Consider the following 26,458-nt stretch of genomic DNA (forward strand, 5'->3'; position numbering starts at 1 on the left):
GTGTCATCTTATTGGTGGTGTTTTAGAATCACAAAACAGATGTTTAACTCTGTGAAGATCTGGCTTAGAATTGGTCTTCAGCAACCAATACTTTTTGTGAAAACGAGTGGCTAACAGGATTTAGAGTTCAGATCAATCTCAGATATCCGGTACCCATTTCGTGCTGCGTGAACAAAGGCACATTTGAACTAAGTCACTTGCCTTGGGTGACACCACACATTTTGACACTTGTGTTTCAGGAGTATGAATGCATCTGTGTTTCAACCATCTGGTCAAGTAGCATCGGATGAGTGGGTTGTTTTGAGTGCACTGGGTGAATGTACTGTATTGCTTTATGTTATCACTATTAGGGCTAGTCAACATTCCTGGTTAATTTCCTTCCCTGTATATCTATTCTATTTTTCCAGATATGTTGTTGGTTGGTTGGTTGGTTTGTTGTTTTACGCCGCACTCAGCAATATTCCAGCTATATGACGGCAGTCTGTAAATAATTGAGTCTGGACCAGACAATCCAGTGATTGATATCATGAGCATTGATCTACGCAATTGGGATCAATGACATGTTTTAACCAAGTCAGCGAGCCTGACCACCCGATCCCGTTAGTCGCCTCTTACGACAAGCATAGTCGCCTTTTAAGATACCGTATTTGATGTTATAAGCGCCCACTGCGTTCGCAAAATTAGAAATAGGGGGGCTCTTATTAGAATAAAATTTTGGTGAAAAAACACAACAGAGTTGAAAGATCGTAAATTACGTGGTTTATGCTGACAGCCTGATATGATACAAAAGATGCGCATATTATACACGAAGGTTATATTTTCCAGAATTTTATTGCCCATAATTAAAGGTGCATATAACACACATAACACAAAGAGTGCGTATTATACACGAATAAAAAAGTTTTGTGTACATTGATCAATCGGAAGGGGTGCTAATTGGGATTGTTTACCAACCGATATATTAGCAAATATCGCCGTTGGCGCTTATTACGTCGAATACAGTATATAGTATTTCATCACCAAATACAAAATAACTACATAAACTATTACCAGGTGCCTGAAAGACAGATATTTTACTCATCTTTGTATCAGATTCCCAAAGCATAGCTATGACAACCTAACAAACGTCATGGGTAAACAAGGGCTACATAGGGCTGTGACTGACCATAGATGCAAGGCAAGGGCTCGCTTCCAGTCCATGTTGTCACATGTGTTGACGGCTGTGCTGGATGACCACACCAGCTGACCAGACAGCAGGGAGTAGATCTTCAGTCTTACTTGGTCGATAAAGTGATTTGCCTGGAACATAATCAACACAGCTCTGTCAGAATGCACAAGTGTCAGTGTTGCACCAAGATTTGCGTGTTTTCACAATTGCCATTATTTTCGGCATCCCCAGAAAAAACATCCATAATAAACCCTGTGATACCAAATAGCCTTTGTAACTTGTGACTGTACTCCACAATGCATAAGTAACTTACACAACATCTGTTCTGATTGGTTAATATATACTTGAGACTTGAAATGAAATAAACAATAATCACAATCATAACATCCTCCAGAAATTCCATGATAACATGTTTTGACTTTCATGAGTTTGATCCATATAAGGCACGAATGAATGTTTTATTTCACATACCCCAAGCTCTGCCCACTCCTCCAGCTGCTGGGCCAACATCTGCCGAGCAACATTGCTGCCGACTGCTTGAGCCAATGAGAGCGCCAATCTGTGATCACCTGACTTCTGTGCCAATGTACATGCATCAGTTATCTGTCTCCCACTTAAATAGCTCAAAATGGCTATTAAGTGACCTTGACTCTGAAATTACAAACATAACATACGCGATTAGATTTATGAATGTATATAAAAACAAACTAGCATAGGAAAATATTTCAAGGGTCTTGTCTTTTTAATGTATTCAGGTTATCTGGTAACGCACCAGTATTGCTTTTATAGCCTGGTAACAAGGAAGTCAGTCTTAAGTTCTTTATATCACAGTCAGCGATAGCCAATCTGTTAATAATTGATTCTGAGACAGACAACCAGTGGGTGACAGCATGAGCAACTACCTTCAGCAGGCTTGATTGTTTGTTGTTTTAACGCTGCATCCAGCAATATTCTAGCTACATGTTAATAATCAAGTCTGGACCAGACAGTGATTGATATTGTGAGCAACGATCCATGCCATTGGGGTATGATGACAAGTCACCAAGTCTGACCACCTGATCCATTTGGTCACCTCTTATGACCAGAATAGGTTGCTGCACATCTATTCTTACCCCCACAAGGTTACAGAATGATATGTGGAAATTCTGTTTAACTCATACCCATTATTATATTATTCCACAGTCTAAGTGTTCATTCACTCTCCCATCAGTTGTTGGTTTGTTGTTTAACTCCACACTCAGCAGTATTCCAGCTATATGACGGCGGTCTGTAAAATAATCGAGTCTGGACCAGACAATCCAGTGATTGACATCATGAACATCGATCCACTCAATTGGGATCGATGACATGCTTCAACCAAGTCAGCGAGCCTGACCATCCGATCCTGTTAGTCGCCTCTTACAACAAGCATAGTCGCCTTTTACGGCAAGCATGGGTTGCTGAAGACCTATTCTACCTCGGATCTTCACGGGTCTCTCTCCCATCAGTACAATGTGTTGGTCAATGCATGCAGACAGATCGACCTAATTCTCTGACAGAGCTAACTTCTTCCTCCATGTCTGAGCAGCATCTTGCATGCAATGTGAAATCTGGCCTGAAGCCAAACATGTGAGGATAGTTTGGGCTCACAATGTGAAGCTAGGTTACTTGTACATTTAACTGGAACAGTAGATGTCAGATCAGTTGGTTATTGTGATTTGAAACTTCTGATGGACCAATCAGACTCAAGCATTTACCAAATTCATAGTGGAATTTCATATAACAGTGAGTGAGTGAATACTGCTGAATGAGGCATTCAGCAGTATCAGTTTGTCACATCTACCAATAAATAATTGAATCAGGGTCGTGCAACAACTTACGTGACCGGCAAAGCCTTTTTGGTGGCATGCAATTGTCAACGTGAGGTCAAAATGGGCTTAACTTTGCGTTCAAGAATATGTGCTTGTTCTAGTCTGGATTAAAATGCCTGTGTAATAGTGCTAGCTCAATGAGATACCATGCCACAGTTGACACATTACACTGACTCTGAGCCGACAAGCCCTTGATTCATCCCCATAATGCTGTGTGCAAGGCCGTGTAAGAAAAACTTTCATCTTTTAATGAATATTGGCATGATAAGGAGAGGCCACAGAGGTGGTCTAGAGGTGAGGTGAGGTGAAATTGGGTTTAACGTCGCGTCCAAGATTATTGCACTTATATAGTGACGTGCATGTACGTGTGTGCGTTTGTGTGGCTGCTTGTACTAGTCCGGACTGATGCCGATTTATAGTGCTAGCCCACTGAGATACCATGCCGCAGTTTAACATGAATACCCCACTCAGACACAGTATACTGACTCCGAGCCAACCAGTCCTTGTTTTAGACCCTTAATGCCGAACGCCAGACAGGGTAACAACAAGTACCATCTTTTAACGTCTTTTGGTATGACGCGGCCGGGGATCGAACCCCGAACCTTCCGCTCTACCACTAGACCACGGAGGTGGTCTAGAGTATAGGGTCACCTTGAACTTGGACTCCTGCACTTCTTCCTTGATCTTAGGCTGGGCTGTCTCTGACAACCATTTTGAGAAGGCTTCTCTCCGTGCCTGGCTAACAGCATACTCATCAGTGTCTGACAAAGACATACAGAATATGATCAGATATGTCAAAAGAGGTAAAAAATGACGGATTTGTTTTGACAAATAAAAGTGCTTCAAATAACAGTATTTTAAAGTTTATAAACTCACATCATCAAGAATATATTTTACATTAAACTCTGAAAACAACTGTTCGTCAGAGCCTGAAGAATCTCATGGCAACATTTTCAGTACAGTTATGTGCGGACACATCATAATGCTAATTTACTATTATCAGCCAAGTACTATACCAAATTGTTTTTACTTGATTTTGGCTTCGGATTTAGTAGCTGAAGACACACTGTTATCATGCTCCTAGAACCTGTTACCAGTTTATCGTAGATTCTATAGACATGTAAAGTATTTATCTACATATTAACATTGATAAAACACATGATGACATGTACCAACAACAAACAGTTTTGGGATAATCTGGAGCTGTATCTACGACACATACAGTCAAGTCATGCCAGGTTGAGTGAGTGAGTATGGTTTTACGCCGCTTTTAGCAATATTCCAGCAATATCACGGCGGGGGACACCAGAAATGGGCTCCACACATTGTACCCATATCGGGAATAGAACCCGGGTCTTCGGGGTGACGAGCAAACGCTTTAACCACCAGGCTACCCGACTGCCCCTCATGCCAGGTTGAACAGACCCTTGCAGTAATGACTTTAAATTGTTCTTAAACCTTCGTAACAAAATGTACAAGAGAAACATGTTCAAGGCTGCTTCTAACCCTTCCTCATTCACCTATTGAAGTGTCAGAGGGGGCGGTCGGGTGGCCTAGTGGTCTAAGCGTTCGCTTGTCACGCCGAAGACCTGTGCTTGATTCCCGACACGTGTACAATGTGTGAAGCCCATTTCTGTTGTCCCCTGCCTTGATATTGCTGTGATAATGATTGCTAAAAGCGGCGTAAAACCATACTCACTCATACACTGAAGTGTCAATGTGAACAAGAAAGAAATACTCAATGTCACTGACAAATTTAGACCTTAACAAACTTGGGTTATCTGCAACTGTTGCAGGGATTCATGCAAATTGAGAAAAAATTGTTATTTTGTTTAAAATTTGGGATTTTCTAAAAGTTCATATTTCCTTGATTTCAGAGGTAGTTTAACATTGTATGTTGTGATTGCATTAAATGTCATAATATAAAAGAAGGCATGTAAATCTCTTTCAATCACTTGTGTTTATTAGTGTTGGTTTTAGTCTTGCTATCAGTGTTGCTGTTAGTGTTGGTTTTAGTCTTGCTATTAGTGTTGGTTTTAGTCTTGCTATTAGTGTTGCTATTAGTGTTGGTTTTAGTGTTGCTTTTAGTGTTGCTTTAGTGTTGTTATTAGTATTGCTATTAGTGAAAGTAACACATATAAATAACATGAATTGGGAAATGTTTAGTTCCAAATTGGGAATCTTGAATGACATATGCAGGAGACACAGGGCTGAATATCGGCCACGGAGTGATCTAAACAAATCCCTGTATTGATGTTTACTACAAGACTGTGACTCACCTGAGTACCTGAACTCGGGGAGATTCCCCCAAAGAGCTACACAGAGGTTCCACACCATCCGTATATGATCCACACTGCTCTCATCAGGATGTCCACCTGCAACACAGTCAGCATCAGTGACCCCATAGAAACAACAGGATGCACGGCTCCACATAACTGTTTGAGCTATTGAGTACATACTGACATGTTATCATTCACATTGGGTATTAATACATTTCTTTTGGTATTCAATATATTTTCACTCCTCTGTCCAGTCGAATGGGTTTTGTGAACTTTTAAACGTTTAAAGAAATAATTCTACTTCTATGCTGTTTCGAGTTATTTCTAAATAGCGTAAGTTTTATGTGCTGTCACCTGAGTCAGATGTCACAAAACAACGATGCATGTCTGAGTCAGATGTCACAAAACAACGATGCATGTGTGAGTCAGATGTCACAAAACAATGATGCATGTGTGAGTCAGATGTCACAAAACAACGATGCATGTGAGTCAGATGTCACAAAACAACAATGCATGTCTGAGTCAGATGTCACAAAACAACAATGCATGTCTGAGTCAGATGTCACAAAACAACGATGCATGTGTGAGTCAGATGTCACAAGACAACGATGCATGTGTGAGTTAGGTGTCACAAAACAACGATGCATGTGTGAGTCAGATGTCACAAAACAACGATGCATGTCTGAGTCAGATGTCACAAAACAACGATACATGTGAGTCAGATGTCACAAAACAACAATGCATGTCTGAGTCAGATGTCACAAAACAACGATGCATGTGTGAGTCAGATGTCACAAGACAACGATGCATGTGTGAGTTAGGTGTCACAAAACAACGATGCATGTGTGAGTCAGATGTCACAAAACAACGATGCATGTCTGAGTCAGATGTCACAAAACAACGATACATGTCTCTGTTACAATAAGAGAGAGGTTGCACATCTCACGACAGTTGAGTTCATGTACATGCCATCCCTGCATTCAGTCAGTAGGAAGATCTGTTAAGATAGAATAGGTCTTCAGCAACCCATGCTTGCCGTAAAAGGCGACTATCGGGATGTCATCATATCTGAATTGGCTGGATCAATGCTCATGATGTCAATCACTGGATTGTCTGGTCCAGACTCGATTATTTACAGACCCCTGTCACATAGCTAGAATATTGCTGAGTGCGGCGTTAAACAAACAAACAAACAAATATACAGGAGGAAGAAAATATGTAAAGACTTACGTGTACCCAAGCTGAAAAAGCTACACTGGGCAATTACCAACAGTGTTATACCAATGGGTTATGATACTTCTTCATACATCATTGTACTCAAGCAACTCTTAAATACTCAAATACGCATCTTATCTGGAGGTCTTATCATGATTGGTTGGTTGGATTGTTGTTTAACGCCGTGCTCAGCAATATTCCAGCCTAAGACAGCGGTCTGTAAATAAGAATCTGGACCAGACAATCCAGTGATTAATATCATGAGCATCGATCCACGCAATTGGGATTGATGACATGCATCAACCAAGTCAGTGAGCCTGACCACCCGATCCCGTTAGTCGCCTTTTACGGCAAGCATGGGTTGCTGAAGATCTATTCTACCCCGGATCTTCACGGGTCTGACTGGGATAGCAGTTAACATTCCAGGTTGGTCTAAGCAGGATTAACAGGGTGTTGTGGACATATTTCCACAAAGAAAGAAGAAAGGCTCTGATGTATGGCTGCAGATACTCACTGTTCTCCTCTAAGAGCTTCTCTCCCAGCTGTGCATACTGATGAAGAGAGTCTACACCAGGAGATGGCACAAACAGTGGGCAGCCCCCATCCGTGTCTCGCTGGGAGTTCTCCAGCTGCACATCCAGCATCTCCTCATGGGTGGACTGGAATGGGAGTGGGCATGTCAGTGTTTGTTTGCTTGTTGTTTAATGCCGCAATCGAGTCTGGACCAGACAATCCAGTGATTGATATCATGAGCATCAATCCACACAATTGGGATACAATGACAAGCATCAACCAAGTCAGCGAGTCTGACCACCCGATCCCGTTAGTCACCTCTTATGACAAGCATAATCGCCTTTTACAGCATGCATAGGTTGGTGAAGACCTATTCCACCCCGGATCTTCACGGGTCGCTTGTCAGTGATTTTAACCGAAAGAAATGGCAAGAGGACAGATTTTTTTTCAACATTTGATAAGACATTCTTCAATATCATTACCAAATTTGAAAAATATCTTTAGGACATTTTGAAAGACAATCAGCAACACTGGAAATACCTGTCTGATAAATTAATGTAATATAATAATCTGGCACTGTCCAGGGCTCGATTTAAAAAAATTATTCAACTTGCACCAGGCGCATGTTTAAATTAAAACCTAGTTGCACTGAACAAAACCAGGTTGCACCCGGGTCCCATAAATTTATTAAAGTCGAAACATAGATGCATAAGCTGGTCTAAATAAATAAAATCTGTATCATGATTTTACTTAAATTAGTTACATATTGCTGTAAAACGTGAGATAATCTTCAAGTACCCACAGTTTGGAGACAAGCCCAAGAAAGCATGACAAATTACACAAAACACAGTGGTTAATGGTGTAATAGGGTACATAAAGCTTAAAGGTATTGAGTGAGTTCAAAAGTCCTTGTTGGGGTTGGTTGGGTTGAAAAGTAAGGGTAAGTCAGACACAAATTTTCATTTGTTTTACAAGCACTTCGTGCACTGAGACATAAATATTAGGTTGCACTTTTCAATAATAGGTTGCATTGGTGCATGTTGGAGATAGCTGACTCAAGCCCTGCTGTTTAAACACACTCTTTTTCCAGGTCTTAGTGATGCAGTTTTTAGCACTGCATCTGTATCGTACTCCAACATCAATGGTCATACAAGAACTAATTTTCATGATCAGAGTGAGAGAGTGGTTTATGCTGATTTTAGCAATATTCCAGAAACCTCACATCAGGGAACACCAGCAATAGGCTTCACACATTGTACCCATGTGGGGAATAGAACCCGGGTCTCCTTTAACCTATCAGAGTAAACCCTGCACTCACTATGACTGTCTTATCATTGCCAGTGAGGTAATCTGCTACGTCCATCTTCTCACAGGTCACAGTCCAAGCCTTGCTGCCTGCCCTCACCGGCTTCCCACCCTGGATGCCAGGTAACAGGGAGAATGGTGTCTGCCGAGGTGCCTCTGCAAATGAGTTTTTCATTTAATGCATGCATTTCTGTACGCAAGTTAATTTAAAGTAATTGGTTTTGAATACTTTTGGTGGGTACTTTACGCAAATACACAGCTTATCTGACATGTTCCTGACAAAGATGTAACATTGTCTTCTCTACCTTTCTCCTTGTAGTTGGAGGGTTGGCCACTGTGTACCAGTGTCCAGCCAGGCCCCCAGCCCACACGGAATGACCTGCCCATCAGGCAGCCTGCGTCCACTATCAGCTCCTGCTTCTTGTACATGAGGGAGTCACTGACAGGGGGTATGTCTCTCTTCACTCGCGACCCCACAATCTTCCTGGGTGTGTCCTTCTGGCTCAGCCCACTCGTCAACAGCATGTGTTCGGCTAGTGGAGGATGGCCAAAATTCTGAGGGGGACGGCGAGCTTCTGGGGCTATTATCTTTTGTGAGAAAAGACCTACAAAGGAATTGATTTTTTAAGTTTACTGACCTTCAGACAAATCAAATTGTTCCTCAAGCAATATTTTAAATAATTGAACCTATAATGTCTTTCACAATCAAGTGTACAGTCTTCTAAAGTGAGACATCAAAGGATATAACCAAATTTCAACTGACTTAACCATTAATTTATAGAATGCAAACAATTGCTGCAAAAAACAACTCTTAGAAATCCTAGTTGGGTTAAATCAATTTAATTCATGTGAGGAGGATGACAATTTCCCCGAGTCAATTTAGGCCAATAGTGTAGATAGTTTTCACTTCCACTTCAGCCTACGCCTCTGGGCTCCTACCTGGCGGCTGTTTCTGCATCTCCTGGGGTACTGGAGACTGCGTCACCCTCAGTGGGCTCACATACTTGGACTTGAGTGCGGGGCTGAACAGACTTGGCATTGTCTTGTCCTGCTGCTTCAGAAAGGTCTGGCCGGATGTAAACCCACTCAGCTTGCCTGAAAAAACAACAACATCTCATCTCACACTTGTGGCTAAGAAAACCTTGCAGCTTATGTGACATTGCTCGATGGCCCCGGATGTAAACCCACTCAGCTTGCCTGAGTGAGTAAGTATGGTTTTACGCCGCTTTTAGCAATATTCCAGCAATATCACGGCGGAGGACACCAGAAATGGGCTTCACACATTGTACCCATGTCGGGAATCGAACCCGGGTCTTCGGCGTGACGAGCGAACGCTTAAACCACTAGGCTTCCACTCAGGCCTACCAATAAAAACCTCAGTGAGCTACCAAACTATGGAATATGGACACACTCTAAATAGACACAGCCACACAAATTACAAGAGACCATCCCCATAAAGTGTTCATTGGAATGATTAAAAACCCGCCACATTTTCAATGGAAATTAACACAGTAAATCATTCAGACTGCATCAACCCGAGTGTGAACTAATTCAGTTTGTTGTGGTCTCTATTGAAAATGTGGCAGGTTTTATGGGCATTGTGTCTTGTTTAAAATTTGGGTGGCTATTTCCAATTAAAGTAGGTACATATTCCATAGTTTGGTAGCTCTCTGCCGGTTTTCATTGGTAGGCCTGTCATCGCACTGTCACAGGTCAACGTAAAAGTCAGCTTCTACCGTCTCAGAACGACATGAGGATCCGAACCAAGGCCTTGAGCTTCATGAGCTAACGCTTTAACCATTTGGCTACCCCCTGCCCCTCCTACCTTTGAAGTCATCCTGGTAGTCGTCGTCTCCAAAGAAGGAAGCCTTCATGACCTGCATGCTGTGAGCACTGACCCCCATGCTGGAGGCGAGGCGGTGGGAGGAAGGCGTGTCGGTCATGCCCTTCATATCATCATCTTTGTGAACATAGAAATATCAGATTAGAGTGTTTGATTGTTTGATGATTAACGCCGCACTCAGCAATATTCCAGCTATTTGACGGCGATCTGTAAATAATCGAGTCTGGACCAGATAATCCAGTGATTGACATCACAAGCTTTGATGAAAGTGACTGACAGCACATGCCAAAGTTGTTTGTGAGGAAGGAAATGAGTGAGAGTTGTTTAATGCTGCTTCTAGCAATATTCCAGCAATATCTTGGAAAGGACACCAGAAGTGGACTGCACGCACTGTGCCCATGTTGGGAACTGAACCTGGGTCTTCGGTGTGACGAGAGAGCGCTTTAACCACAAGGCTACCCCACTGCCCTAGAGGGAGTAAGTTTGGTATAAAACTGCAGTGTTTCATTTATAGCAAGGTGTCAGTTTGATGTAGAAGGAAAGTCAGAAGAGATGCAGGTCTCAAACGCTTACCACTTGAAAACCCACAACCACAGGTATGGAGCTGACAAACCCAGTGCCTTACTCTGGTAAATTTGTATTCCAACTCATGATCATATAGCTTAGATAAAGTTTAAGTCTCATGGGTAGGTATAACTCTGGAGAACTGGATAGATTGTAGCATCATTACTGTAAACATCACATTCAAAACATTGAAATTGGCATGGAAAAAAGGTTAATCTCCACTTAAGTCCCCTGTCTTTCAATTTCAAGACTGAAACGAAAAAAACAGAGGTGAAGACTTTATATATAGCGGCTCCATGAATGGTCACTGTTGGAGATGTCCTCCAAAATTGCACGCTTGTTTGCAAAAGCCCATTCTCAGTTCGCGTTCATCGTCAGTTGCACATGTTTCGTGGCAGGTAAATTCAACATAGCAACTTTACAGATTTTAATACTTTAGGCCATACCGAATCACAAATGCTTAACCAAAATTAAACTTTAATAGAAGAACGCATGTTTCCCCCAATTGTCACTACCAGCTGTTTCCCCACATGTCACTACCAGCTGTTCCCCAATTGTCACTACCACCTGTTCCCAATTATCACTAGCAGCTGTTTCCCCAATTGTCACTACCAGCTGTTTCCCCAATTATCACTACCAGCTGTTCCCCCAATTGTCACTACCAGCTGTTTCCCCAATTATCACTAGCAGCTGTTACCCCAATTGTCACTAGCAGCTGTTTCCCCAATTATCACTAGCAGCTGTTTCCCCAATTATCACTAGCAGCTGTTACCCCAATTGTCACTAGCAGCTGTTTCCCCAATTATCACTACCTGCTGTTTCCCTAATTGTCACTACCAGCTGTTTCCCCAATTGTCACTACCACCTGTTTCCCCAATTGTCACTACCTGCTGTTTCCCTAATTGTCACTACCAGCTGTTTCCCCAATTGTCACTACCAGCTGTTCCCTAATTGTCACTACCACCTGTTTCCCCAATTGTCACTACCAGCTGTTCCCTAATTGTCACTACCTGCTGTTTCCCTAATTATCACTACCAGCTGTTCCCCCAATTGTCACTACCAGCTGTTTCCCCAATTGTCACTACCTGCTGTTTCCCCAATTGTCACTACCACCTGTTCCCAATTGTCACTAGCAGCTGTTACCCCAATTGTCACTACCAGTTGTTTCCCCAATTGTCACTACCAGCTGCTTACCCAATTATCACTACCAGCTGTTCCCCTAATTGTCACTACCAGCTGTTCCCCTAATTATCACTACCTGCTGTTTCCCTAATTGTCACTACCAGCTGTTCCCAATTATCACTAGCAGCTGTTACCCCAATTGTCACTACCAGTTGTTTCCCCAATTGTCACTACCAGCTGCTTACCCAATTATCACTACCAGCTGTTCCCCTAATTGTCACTACCAGCTGTTCCCCTAATTGTCACTACCAGCTGTTTCCCCAATTGTCACCACCAGCTGTTCCCAATTATCACTAGCAGCTGTTTCCCCAATTGTGACTACCAGCTGTTCCCAATTATCACTAGCAGCTGTTCCCCTAATTGTCACTACCAGTTGTTTCCCAATGTCCCTACCATTTTTGTTTCCCCAATTGTCACTACCAGCTGCTTACCCAGTTGTCACTACCAGCTGTTTCCCTAATTGTCACTACCAGCTGTTCCCTAATTATCACTACCTGCTGTTCCCCAATTTGTCACTACCAGCTGTTTCCCCAATTGTCACTACCAGTTGTTTCCCAATGTCCCTACCAGTTGTTTCCCCAATTGTCACTACCAGCTGCTTACCCAGTTGTCACTACCAGCTGTTTCCCCAATTGTCACTACCAGTTGTTTCCCCAATTGTCACTACCAGCTGCTTCCCTAATTATCACTACCCGCTGTTTCCCTAACTGTCATTACCAGCTGTTCCCCTAATTGTCACTACCAGCTGTTTCCCCAATTGTCACTACCAGTTGTTTCCATATTTGTCCCTACCAGTTGTTTCCCCAATTGTCACTACCAGCTGCTTACCCAATTGTCACTACCAGTTGTTTCCCCAATTGTCACTACCAGCTGTTTCCCCAATTGTCACTACCAGTTGTTTCCCTAATGTCACTACCAGCTGTTCCCCCAATTGTCACTACAAGCTATTCCCAATTGTCACTACCAGCTGCTTCCCCAATTGTCACTACCAGCTGCTTCCCCAATTGTCACTACCTGCTGTTTCCCTAATGTCACTACCAACTGTTCCCCCAATTGTCACTACCAGCTGTTCCCCCAATTGTCACTACCACCTGCTTCCCCAATTGTCACTACCAGCTGCTTCCCCAATTGTCACTACCAGCTGCTTCCCCAATTGTCACTACCAGCTGTTTCCCTAATGTCACTATTATGTATGTTTCCCCAATTATGACTACCACATGATCCTTAGTTTCAACCCACCAGAGTCTTCCATATATATCTCAAAGGAAACCTATCATCCAGTGCCACCTACCAAACATTTCCCTCAACCCACCCGAGTGTTCCATATCTCAAAGGAAAACCTATCATCCAGTGCCACCTACCAAACATTTCCCTCAACTCACCTGAGTCTTCCATATCTCAAAGGAAACCTATCACCCAGTGCCACCTACCAAACATTTCCCTTAACCCACCTGAGTCTTCCATATCTCGAGGGAAACCTATCATCCAGTGCCACCTACCAAACATTTCCCTCAACCCACCTGAGTCTTCCATATCTCAAAGGAAACCTATCATCCAGTGCCACCTACCAAACATTTCCCTCAACCCACCTGAGTCTTCCATATCTCAAAGGAAACCTATCATCCAGTGCCACCTACCAAACATTTCCCTCAACCCACCTGAGTCTTCCATATCTCAAAGGAAACCTATCACCCAGTGCCACCTACCAAACATTTCCCTTAACCCACCTGAGTCTTCCATATCTCGAGGGAAACCTATCACCCAGTGCCACCTACCAAACATCTCCCTCAACCCACCTGAGTCTTCCATATCTCGAGGGAACTTCTCCATGGTAATATCTGGCATATCCTCGTCAAAGTCATCCATACCCTCTGACTGGGCGTAATGGGCTTCGTACCCCTCCTTGGGAGGCGAAACTGGTTTACCAGTCAGACCTTGAAGTTGGAAATCAATGTCCCCTTGACCTTTGACCTCCTTCCCCTTCATCTGGCCTTCAGTTTGTATCTTCAACTTCTGAAAGGTAATATTTTATTGATCACTGAGCATCCACAAGTGACCATTTTCCATGAAGCAAGCTTGTTACTGAGGCAAAACAGGTCCTAAGCACTGACCACATTGGGTAAACCAACAAGCAAAGATGTCATGGATAGAAATGTATTTGTTTTCAAGAGTACCAAAGGACACCCATAGAAATATTTAGGTATGCTCTTTGGCAACTTGGTATGCCCACAAGCAGTTGTGAGCTAGACAGTTAGCCCCCTTTTCAATGTTTTAATTTCGGAAACCCAATATTTATTTTATGAACCATACTGTATAGTAAGTGTGTGCCCATCATTTTCCATGTACTTGTCATATATATTTGCGCAAAAGTATTAGTTGATCCATATTATTTACTTTGTCATAACTTATTGTAAAAAAAAGGATGTAAATGTACCCTTCTGGCACTGGGAAGGGTATATATTGCTGACAAACCAAGGATCATTATCAAGGCAGATCTTGGATTCAGGCTTACTGTTGGTGGATCTTGAAATAGCTGGATAAACATCAACTCTTAGGTCAAGTGGTATGGTACAATTATTGTCTATTTCATACTTTACATGTTTACAAAAGACCTCACAAGTCATATATCTGCATCCTGCTTAACTCTGTACAGTATCTTGTAATTTGAATGATCAAGATTTGAATGTATCACAGCATCTAAATTGCCATGTGGAAATAAACCAAATTTGACACAGGACAGACATTTCCAATGTGCACTGGTATCAATTGTTTGATAGGCATTACTTAGAGCCTTGCTTGACAACGGTATAAGGATCTACACCGAAACGTCGCCGCTACAGTAAATAAAAAAATTGTTATCCATAAATTATCTCTACTTTGTGCACTGTTATAGTGAATGAAATTTTGAGGTTCCTGTTCTTGTAAAAAAGTTATTGCAGCAAGTATGAATAATGAACACAATTACATCTTAAATTTGTGTACAATCTCACTGAGGTCAGATCTTAGTTCTTACTACCACTAAAACAAAGATCTGAGGACATCCCATTAGGAGTCCCTTTAGAACAACCTTTCATCCGACCAATCAGAGCATTGCTTACCAGATCAGGAAAGTGACAATCAAATCTAATCCGATTTCTAATCATGCAACCTCGAAAAATAAATTAAAGTGGGGTTTTCAGAACAACAGTTATGGGCTTAACAACTTAATCCATATGATCTAGGCCATCTAATAGCCATTCCAGAATGTTCTTTTGTTCAGTTTTCAATTTGTAAATCGAGAATGTGTCAAGAATGTTTCTAAGCGTAGTCGCCAGTTTGAAACAAGTGCCATAAAGCACAAGAAAGCTGCCTTCTGATAGGCTAATGTTGACTTCATGTCAGTTATTCCATTGGTCGGTCAAAGTTTATGAATGGTCGGTCTGACAGGACCCGTAATGGGATGTACTCAGTCTTTTGTTTAGCAGTAGTGAGAATTAAGATCTTATTTTATAGAGGCTGACTTGTCTACAGTCACATTTTCTTCATACCGATCCCTACCATTGCCTTCATGACCCATTTCTTGGGAATATTTTTAATCTTGGATTTGTCCCTGCAATCAACGATGCTACTAAGCCATGTCTCTTGACAATTGGGAAAGTGCAAAACACATGACCATAAGAGGGAAATGTTCACTATATATTCTTGGATCATGTTCCATTCCTCGCGAAAAACAATCAGAAAAACAAATTTTGGGATGAACAAAAGTTCCTTTTGATATATGCAAATATTCCCAACAATATTTCTGGGAGGGGTTTTGAACTAACATGTTCCGGATAAAATAGATTTCTCTTTACGTCCATTTAACATGCAGCTCAACAATGCAATTCACCATACTGTAAACTTTCATTGGCAACATATAGTTTTGACCATCAGCCAATATTACGGCCTGTAGCCACTAGACCAAATCTGTGTTTTGCAAAATGTCTTTCAGTCCAATGAACTGAGCTGATCAAAGTATTTGCACTGACCAAAATCTACTGAAAAACACACACAAACAAGTACAGGTTTAAATGTATTTGGTAAAGACCATTGTAGCTTCAACAAACATAAAAAAAAACAACTTAAACTTCTTCTGAGAACAAATAAATTCAACCAAGTAAAAAAAACTACAGAAACACATTTGTATGAGGAATCTAACCAAAACAGCACTACACAATAACAAGAACTGTAGATCAGCATATTTCTGTTTCTTTATTTCATAACAACATATAACATTCTTAATACTAAATACAAACTAGTGCATACCATACACATGAAACATGCAAAGACCAACATGTGGAGGACCATATGCACAAAAGTAAAATGTATAAAATATTTATGTTAATCAAAGGATCAACACAGGAGTATATCATAATCAAGTTAGAAACTGGCACCAGTCTAACAGCCTCAACCGACATTCACAATAGTATACATTTCCATAGGATATTAGAAATTGCATTAATCATTTTTCCTTATATCAATGTATACTACAGAAAAAGTGTAAAGGACCACCCAAATCTTTCATATTACTGTAGTTTACATGTCATGCTACTTTTGTTTATGTCATATCTATATGTATCTGAATTGACTGATATAGAGATTGTTCAGTTCCTGGTGGTCTCTGACATTATTTCAAAGAAATATTAAACAGCAAACCTTTCACAAGGAGTAGGCCGAAAGACTAAGAAGTTTTAGAACACTACTTTGGCACTTACACTAAGTAGATACACGGAAACAATTTGAGATGAATTTTGAAAAAGCAATTTAGTAATTACACACAAGCAAGAAGTTCATATTACATATCAACCATGATGAATTGCTGGTGATCATAGTAAATAAAGGATATACAGTTCCAAATATTTGGAGAGAGGGAATATATAGATAGCTCTACATTGCACATACATCAGAATTAAAAAAATATCACAGTTCAACAAGTGCATGAAATACAAAATATATACAATCTGTACTAATAAATACTCATTCAACAAGTAAATATAAACTTTATTTGAAATTTCAGATTTGAGATTGAAAGCAAACAAAATTAAGGAAAAAACCAAAAACCTTTTAGTTTTGTAAAAAATAATAATTAAAGCTTGATCAATTAATGATGATGGTGAACAATAATGTGGAAACAGTTAAAAGCTTATAACATTGTAAATTCTCAACTGTTCTGAAATAACTAAAATAATGAGTCATTGCATGATTGACTGAATATAATGGTTGACATGATTGATGATTATAGTGAACACTAACAAAGGTTAAAAGTTTCAACAGAAAATTCATGAAACAAATGCTTCTGACATGTACATTATCTTCACGAGAGCATGAGTAGGCATACATCTCTGTGCATATAGCAGACTGTTCCCACTCTTAAGAGTAGAATCCATGTAGCATGATAATCACTTCTCAGATAAGCATTGAAAGGCTTCTGATTCTCGTGGCCTATTTACAAGTTGTCCATCATATGAAATCTCCATTCCAATGCCTTCTAAGCTGTTCACCATCACCATACAGAACTACCTCAAATATCAGCTCAGCTGAATGGCACATTCCATTTAGAATTGTTCATTTGAATGCATTCCATCCAATCACAGAAGTCGACACAATTTCTATCCATGTTTCAATGAGCAACGCATCAATCCCGCTGATAGGTTGACTCATGAAGATTGGAAGGTTCCCACTGGATGTCAGTCAGCCAATCACACACACCACACTCTCTCTCCTGTGCTTTCATTGGCTACTGACCTGAATCTGCAGTTGTTGTTCATTTGCAAGCTTCAATTTTTTCTTTTCTGATTCAGAAACTTCCTCTTCATCGGAGTCATCAACAAGACCATATTTAGAAAAGTGCTTTACCTGGAAAAGAAATTTACATTCAATGTGTGTGAGGTCAATGATGTTCATCCTATTGTTTGTTTATTTGTTGTTAAACACCGCACTCAGCAATATTCCAGCTATATGACAGCGCTCTGTAAATAATCAAATCTGGACCAGATAATCCAGTAATTGATAGCATGAACATCGACCCATGCCATTGGGAAATGATGACATGCATCAACCAAGTCAGCGAGCCTGACCACCTGATCCCGTTAGTCGCCTCTTACGACAAGCATAGACGCCTTTTACAGCAAGAATGGGTTGCTGAAGACCTATTCTACCCCGGATCTTCACGGATCGATGTTCATCCTAAGGTAAGTCTTATACCATTAACATTTTGAAGATGACATCTCTCATAAATCCTAAAAGCAACTAAACTGTTCCCATATATGTATATTCATATTCATATTCCATCTTGCAACATCCAGAGGACAATGTTATATTCATAACAAGAGTTAGTGAGTGAAAAAGTGTTTTATGCCAGCACAGACACCAAAATATAATTCAAGCTTGTGTCAGGCAGACCATAGTTTAGCAGCCTGGGTGCCCTTGTTGAAAACAACCTCAGCGCTATGACTGTCGTAAGTCTATGTAAAGGTATGGGAGTTACAATCACCTTAGCGCTAAGATCGCTTTGTGCAGCGGCACCGTGGGCAATTAGACATTGTTTCAGGGCATGACGACACACAATCAGCCTGGTCACATAATGAAAGCTCGCAACCCTAAGTTCAGTCAGTCCTTTCAACTAGATTTGGGTGCTGTGGTCCTTTTCTGCTCCAAACATTAAGGAGACAGAAATAATCAAGTTAACCCAATTACCCTTGTAACGTTCTAGTCAAAAACAGTCTTTCATGAAACATTGATTACAAAAATGCACTGTGAGAGAAAAATGGCCTCACTTGAAAAACCCACGACCCAGTTTCGGGTCTGTAGTCTATGAACTTGGCTCCAATCTTTGCTGTGATCTCTTCAATTTTCGTCTGGTAGCCCATTGTCCTCAATCTGGAAGAGTCCTGAAAAGGAAAGAACACCCGTCCATACTTGGCCTCTCATAAATTGAGAAAGAAAAAACAAGAACACTGAAATATCAGTGATCCAGCTGTGTTAGCATGTGTGACAGTATTAATACTATGGTACAGTGCTAAAAGGTGGTGCTCCAAGTGCGAAATCAGCACGACCGGAAGGGCTCGAATCTCTCAACATCATCATCCTCATTTTCATCCTCATTTTCATCATCATCAGTATTCCAGAAAATCTACAAACAGGGATTCTTGTGCCTCATGTGACAAACAATACCCCACAGTTGAATGCTGAATCAGCAGGTTATCAATTACACTGTTGTCAACCCCCCAGAATATGTCAGCTTAACTAAATCAGTTCAAATTGAAACTGATTGTGATAAAATGAAGTTTGTTTCAATAGAGAAACTGGCACCTCCAACACCATGAACTTTCATTAATAAACATGTACATGCCAGTGTTACTTCAGTGGGTCCTGTGGCCTACCTTGATTGGAGACCTTGTGGACTTGTCACTGGGCCAGACACAGTCCAATGTTACCTCGGCTATCTTGTTGAGCCCCTCCTCAAGAGGGGGTTTCTTGTCATCATCGGGGTACACTATCACCTCCTTACGCCGGAAGTGCACTGTCAGCAAAAATGAGCATTAGAATTTTCTGCTTTTTCATCGAAGTGAACAATAATTTATTTACTTGAATTTGGAAACGAAATAGTAGAAAGTAACCACTGCAACAACAAATCCTCAGAGAAGTAAATACCATTGGTAAACACTATGAGTTCAATCAAGAAAGACAACAGCTGCTTTGTGACTGGTGGTTTAAGAAGTATAACTTGACTGAGAAAACAGGTAATCTTTCAACATTTTGACTGGTCAGAGGACAACTAAATTATTTGTTTGCGGTCTGTAAATAATCGAGTCTAGACCAGACAATCCAGTGATTGACATCATGAGCATCAATCTACGCAATTGGGATACGATGACATGTATCAACCAAGTCCTCAACCTGACCACCTGATCCCGTTAATTGCCTCTTACGACAAGCTCAGTCGCCTTTTGCGGCAAGCATGGGTTGCTGTAGACCTATTCTACCCCGGATCTTCATGGGTTGTCAACTAAACGAACTAGCACATGTCATGCCCTACAATAATCTGTTTGGAAAATAAATACTTATGATAATTTGACTACTTTCACCATGTTCAGATGGTAGAATCTGAGTAAAGCTTAACCAAATTTCATCAGACAAGATACAACATAAATCAATAACTTTAACTTCTTTGCAATCAATCTCAGTTTTCTTACCAATTTCATCCAGATTCAAGTTGGCAACATTGGTTGAACCAGGGAAGAAGAGACTGCCATAATTTTCTCGTCCGATGGTAAAATCATCCACAAAGCAATCTCCATTCTCATCTATCAACTCCACAAGGCTGTCTAGTGACGGACTCGTGTAGTAGCCAGGTCTGGTCAAGATGATCCCAGTTGGGTGGGGCTCGAAGTCTTCCATCTAAACAAAACCAAAGATCAACTACCCATCCACTGCTGTCAAAATTTACAAAATTTATCAGGACAGAAGAACAGTTGAACCTTCTTGTTTTGTCATCTTACAAAATTATCGTGGGGGTATCTACAATCAAATACACCTATACTTATTGTTTATGTTAAACACATTCAGCTGTTATTGAGCTTTTGTTTCAGTTATTCCACATGGACCTGCAACTGTTACCTGTGCCTGGGGCTCTATGGAGACATTTGGATCTTGTTCACTGTGAGATTTGTTCATGTCAGAATGGCTGTTCCCTGACAGAACTTTGTTCTTGGAATTCAGAGCAGCAATAGTGTCATCCAGACTGGTGGTACTGAAAGAAAGATGGATAATTTATAGCTTCACAGAACAATGACAAGAGGGCAAGGTCGAGGTCGAGGTCGAGGTCAAGGTCAATGTCAATCTTTTAAACCAATGGAATTATGCCACCTACAAATTTAAAGAATCCGACACAGCTATGTACAGAAGTTTTGTTACCTCTTGCTGTGTCAGCATAATGTGGGAGGAGAGAACAAAATATTGGATGTCAAAGATACTGGAAATGGGTACGGGGCTGAAGTACCATGGATCATAATGAGGGTGAACCTGGGATTCGAACTCCAGACAAAAATCTGCATAGCAATCTGCAGTGTCTCAGACTCTGGGCAGTAGATACATGGTTGTCATTGTTTGTTGTTTAATGCCAAACACAGTAATACCCCAGTTATACGTTGGCAGTGTGTAAAACCAGTGATTGATATGAGGGACAGGCCGCCTCCCACTCTATTAAATCTCCGAGAATGACAAGCATTGGATGCTAGGAACCAATTTTCAACTGGACTCCCCAATGGACAAAAAATAAGTGATGAAAATTCACTGCAGATGACCTACTCTTTCATAGGGGAGTGTCTGGTAGGTTCTGTGATGCTCTTGGTACGTAGTATTGGCTCTGTGTCCGGGCTCTGGGCCGCACGATCTAAGTCAGCTTGTAGTGTTCTGTAAATAACATGTTCAATTGTTCAATGTGATAAATGAATTGTAATGACTTCAGATGCAGTCCTATCATTTGACAGGCTGTATCAGTGTTCCCACTGGGTCTTGAAACTGCCAGTCCAGGTGGACTGGTAACTCTAAAAATTACCAGTCCACCCTAATTTTTGTCAGTCCCAACTTTCAACAAATAAAAAAACATATGAAAATTACCTGGTTATAATTCTTTCAACATCATGTTCAATGCAATGACATCATCTCTGAAGTAACTTAGTTAGATCTACACATCATTCACATTAAGTTCAGTCGCAATTTTCTCTTTTTTTTTTAAATATTCAAGACGAAGTCACTTCAAAAATATTTTTAACCTTGAAGCAATACACTAATAATCGACAAGGGGAAACCCTGATGGTAACAGACAAGCGGTTTGAAAAATATAAATATATGAATATCACAGATTTATAAGGTACTTTATTTGCTGGTCCCAAGGGACTAGCAGTCACATGAATTACCGGGCCAAGCCTAATTTTGGTAATTACCAGTAAACGGGAACACTGTGTATTAAAAGACAACGAATCAAGTGATGAAGTGCATTCAAATTTTGCCAATCGAAACCAGTGCAGCCATCACTGTGGAACAATTATTGTAAGTATGTTCGAGTATGGGAGTTATGATAGTCTTAGCGCTAAGTTCGATTTGTGTAAGAGGAGCCAGGTACCTGTACCCAAAACAATTTTAATGATACAATAGTCACAAGTCTACATTAGAGTTTGTTTTGTATGTTTGTTCTTTAATGCCAAACTCAGCAATATTCCAGCTATGCGATGGCAGCCTGTAAGTAATCAAATCTGGGCCAAACAATCCGGTGAGTGACATCATGAGCAACTATCTACACAACTTGGATACGATAACATGCATCACCATCAGATCAATTTGGTCGCCTCTTACAACCAGTATTGGCTGCTGTGGATCAATTCTTATCCCGAATCTCCACAGGGTCTATCTATAAGTGTGGGAGTAAAGATCCTCTTTGCTCAATAATCACTTTGACCAGGGCCAATGACAGCATCAAACGTACTGTTAATAGACAATTGGTTGGTTGATTGGTTGGTTGGTTGGTTGGTTGGTTTGTTGTTTAACGCCGCACTCAGCAATATTCCAGCTATATGATGGTGGTCTGTAAATAATCGAGTCTGGACCAGACAATCCAGTGATTAATATCATGAGCATCGATCCACGCAATGGGGATCGATGACATGCATCAACCAAGTCAGCGAGCCTTACCACCCGATCCCTTTAGTCGCCTTTTACGACAAGCATAGTCACCTTTTACGGCAAGTATGAGTTACTGAAGACCTATTCTACCCCGGAATCTTCACGGGTCTGTTAATAGACAAAGAAAGATAAGTTCTTTCTCACAAATCCGGTTGCTAAAAACTGTTCAACTCTCAAAAACTAGTTTTTAGTGTGAAAACCACTCTAACCTTGTGATGGGTTTAGGTCTGGGTGTGTCCTGGCTGAAGGATTGTAGGTCTGGCTGTTCATCAGTCTGTGATGAGGCTCTGCTCATATTGGAAGAGTCTCCATTTACTTTCTTGAGAGTCAGTTTCTTCACACTTCGACGAGGCATGAACGTGTCATTGCCAAAACTGAAATCCTCATCCTCCAGCCCATCAAACAACTGGGACTGAAACAAAGTCACAATCACTTATACATCCACCATCACATACATCACTGTACATGTAGTACCAGATAACGCAACACCTGTATTAATCAACCAGTCAATGATTCCAGTCAAACCAGTCAGTGACTTTAGTCAAGTCCTGTTTGTTGTTTAATGCTGCACTCAACAATATTCTAGCTATACAATCAAAAATAATCAAATCTGGACCAGCAATCCAGTGATTGATAGCATGACCACCCGATCTCATTAGTCGCCTCTTAAGACAAGCATAGTCGCCTTTTACAGCAAGCATGTATTCTGCACTCAACAATATTCAAGCTATATGACTGTGGTCTGTAAAAAATTGAGTCTGGACCAGACAATCCAGTGATTGATATCATGAGCATCAATCTATGTAATTTGGATATGATGACATGCATCAACCAAGTCAGCGAGTCTGAGCACCCTATCCCGTTAGTCGCTCCTTACAACAAGCATAGTCACCTCTTACGGCCAGCAATGGTTGCTGATGAACTATTCTACCCCGTATCTTGACAGGTATAGTCAAATCCTGGTCAAGTAAGATCTGCATACAAGTTCAAACACTCTGACTGAAAAACAGCATGAGCATGAGCATGAGCACCCCACTCAGACACATCATACTGACTGATCTGCCCAGGCCTTGTTTCACCCCTCAAAGCAGACCGCCAGGCAGGGTAAGAACAAATACCACCTTTTAACATCTTTTGGCATCACGAGGGGCAGAACCTCTATCCATTAGACTGTTGAGGAAGTTTCAATAAAAATATTTTAAACCACAGCTATGACATGGCAGCTTGTACACAATTAAATTTAGCCCCAACAAACCGGTGGTTTTCACAGCAAGAAGGATCAGGTGATAATGTGAAACAAACATATTCTATTATTATGGATTGCCATACCTTGCTTCCATTCATGAGTGAGTGTAGTGACTTGGGCTTGATCTTGGCCGTGGGTCGAGGACTCACTTTGTACTGACTGGAAGAACTCAGGGCAGCTTTCTGGGCAGCAGGGTTGGTTGGTTTAAGAACTTCCTCCCTTTTTTCAGAGTTCTGGAACAAAAGGGATGATAATGTGAATGTGGATGATTTTTTTAACCTGCTTTGTTCAAAGATTTTTCATTTCATAGCCAAAGCAGGCAAATTACATTTCTTAAATTGGTGAACTCACTATAGTATCTAGCTTCAGTTACATATAACACTTTGAACATTGTCAATAACTGCCACTGGCGGGTGAAAAGAATTCATAGCATTTTCAAATATCCATGGGATTGTGTATCTGAAAGAAACTGTCATATTTGCACTGTCCACTTCCAACAAAACAATGACACATGTATAACTGACATCCCTTACATTAATACTACAGGAACTACACTATACTTGTGAGTTTAGCAACACCTTCATCAGTATTTCACTAAGCTTGATGATGCTACACCTTAATTTACCACTTTTGGTTCACAATTGGGGCAAATCTAGGACTCCAACCATTGATCAAAGGATTCTGGCGTGATTGTTGGAACATCTGAATGATGGGTAGAGGTGTCTTTCACCACTGGGACACACTGTCTGCGGCCAAATGCAAGCTGCTTGCAGTGGAGGGATTTAAAGATACAGTCAGTGTACAGGTACTGACCTGTTTGAGATTCCAGAAGAGAGGGGAATCTCCAAACGGTGAGCTGGTGAGTGCCAAGAGCTGCTGCTGAAGCTGGTTGTTGCTTGCTGATGGGTTGGTTGTCCTGAAACGTGCAATAGCATTCACGACATTGGTGACAGCAAATGTGAAATTGCTAAATAATTGTTAATATCATAGCTGAGGGTAGATGGTGTTTAAGACCAAGTTCAAGATGACTGTACTAGTCCGGACTAATTCCGGCTTTATAGTGCTAGTGCTAGGGCTAGCCCACTGAGATACCATGCCACAGTTAAACAAGGATACCCCACTCAGACACAAAAGAATCTTCAGCTAACCAGTCCTTGTTTCATTCCTTAATGCCAGACACCAGGCAGGGTAACAACAAGTACCATCTATTAACATCTTTTGGCAGAATGGAGCCATGGATCAAACCATTGCCCTTCCGTTCTCCAGGCAGATGCTCTATCCACTAGACATGTCAACCATGTGAATATGAAAAGCCCCTATGAAGGTTCCTACTCACGTTCCCAGCGTGCTGGTGTTTCCTCCAAGTGAGAAGCCGGAGCCAGTTACTACACCTCCAAAACCTGTGGACGCTGTAGTCTGACCGCTGTTGAAGTTGAAGCCAAAGGTTGAAGGCTTGTTCATGTTGTTGGCACCAAACAGTCCTGCACCAGTCTGTCCAGTTTGACCGAAGTTGAAGGAGTTTGTTGGGCCCCCTAATGTGGAGGCTGCAGCCGCTCCAAAACCACCTGGCTTGTTGCCAAACAGACCAGCTCCTCCTGTGTTTGCTGTTGGTAAAATTGAAGGACTTTGTTATTCTATATCACTCACACTCCATCAGTCAGAAAAATGTATATAAACTAAACGCAATCAAAGATTCTTCTGGAAATGCTTGACCTACACGTTTGTAATGGACAAGTGGTTTTGGTACAAGTCTTACATGTTTCTTTAGTAACCTGTATCTAAATTTGAATGTGTTGCAGTTGCTTCAGTACTCTACTTAATTTACGATCAGGATAAACAAGACCTGATCCTGTGTCTCTTTTCAATGCTTTTTAAAACAATAAATACATAAAACTTTTCACTATGGTATACAAAACCAAAATTTCATGATTATTATCTGATTCCTTTCAAAACAAAAATAAGCATTACGCAACAGAAAATTATGTAGCCTTGTAAAGCGTTAAAAACATATACACGAAAATACTAAGTAACTAGTAGCGTAATTATATATATACATTATATATCAGCACACAACAAGAAATCAGCTGACAGTGGAAGATAATGCAATCATATTTTGAGTTAAACGTATCTTCCCAAAGCTTAGCCTGAAAAAAGAAGTGATAAAGTTGAAAGGAAGACAGTATTCCTGGAATCAGAGATTGGAAGATCCCACAATAGTAGTAAATATCAAAGTGGCCCACAAAGTAATTGGGCTTGCATCAGGCAAACCAAGATGATACAACATTGCACATCAAATTTGGCAGGCCAAAAAAAGGGGTCAACTTGAGAGTAAATTCTTCTTGCTCAGTGCCCAAGAAATCAACAGTAAACTTTGATGCAAAATATTATCTACAAGATCGTTCTGTGCTCTCAGGAATTTAGGGTTAACAGGTTGGTTATTTCATTCCTCAGTCACAAGGTCTAGTGCCCACTTGATCCTGAAGAATTAATTTGAAAGATCAAAATATATGAGTCTACATATGCACTTCACTGCCTCTTAAACACTGCTTTGTGATGCATTGCATTTGGTAAAGCGTGACTTGTGAGTGTGCT

General features: G+C 40.9%; 1 protein-coding gene across 3 annotated transcripts in view; it reads right to left on the reverse strand.

Moving 5' to 3' along the window:
* The window catches only part of LOC124115638 (nuclear pore complex protein Nup98-Nup96-like), a 50,218-nt gene that overhangs the window by 10,331 nt on the left and 13,429 nt on the right, over positions 1-26,458 (reverse strand). For all 3 annotated transcript variants that reach the window (XM_048388256.1, XM_048388257.1, XM_048388255.1), the window contains 20 exons: positions 25,203-25,470; positions 24,680-24,782; positions 23,950-24,099; positions 22,830-23,032; positions 21,247-21,351; positions 20,557-20,689; positions 20,133-20,337; positions 19,320-19,459; positions 18,714-18,827; positions 17,683-17,793; positions 13,716-13,932; positions 10,156-10,290; positions 9,270-9,425; positions 8,636-8,935; positions 8,344-8,486; positions 7,027-7,171; positions 5,298-5,393; positions 3,670-3,779; positions 1,640-1,819; positions 1,166-1,299 (listed from right to left, as the gene is read on the reverse strand). In XM_048388256.1, coding sequence (XP_048244213.1) covers positions 1,166-1,299; positions 1,640-1,819; positions 3,670-3,779; positions 5,298-5,393; positions 7,027-7,171; positions 8,344-8,486; positions 8,636-8,935; positions 9,270-9,425; positions 10,156-10,290; positions 13,716-13,932; positions 17,683-17,793; positions 18,714-18,827; positions 19,320-19,459; positions 20,133-20,337; positions 20,557-20,689; positions 21,247-21,351; positions 22,830-23,032; positions 23,950-24,099; positions 24,680-24,782; positions 25,203-25,470 — 3,148 coding nt within the window. The remainder of the gene's footprint in view (positions 1-1,165; positions 1,300-1,639; positions 1,820-3,669; positions 3,780-5,297; positions 5,394-7,026; positions 7,172-8,343; positions 8,487-8,635; positions 8,936-9,269; positions 9,426-10,155; positions 10,291-13,715; positions 13,933-17,682; positions 17,794-18,713; positions 18,828-19,319; positions 19,460-20,132; positions 20,338-20,556; positions 20,690-21,246; positions 21,352-22,829; positions 23,033-23,949; positions 24,100-24,679; positions 24,783-25,202; positions 25,471-26,458) is intronic.

The sequence above is a fragment of the Haliotis rufescens genome, unplaced genomic scaffold (assembly GCF_023055435.1).
Source record: "Haliotis rufescens isolate VD_foot unplaced genomic scaffold, xgHalRufe1.0.p SCAF_7, whole genome shotgun sequence".
NCBI lineage: Eukaryota > Metazoa > Mollusca > Gastropoda > Lepetellida > Haliotidae > Haliotis > Haliotis rufescens.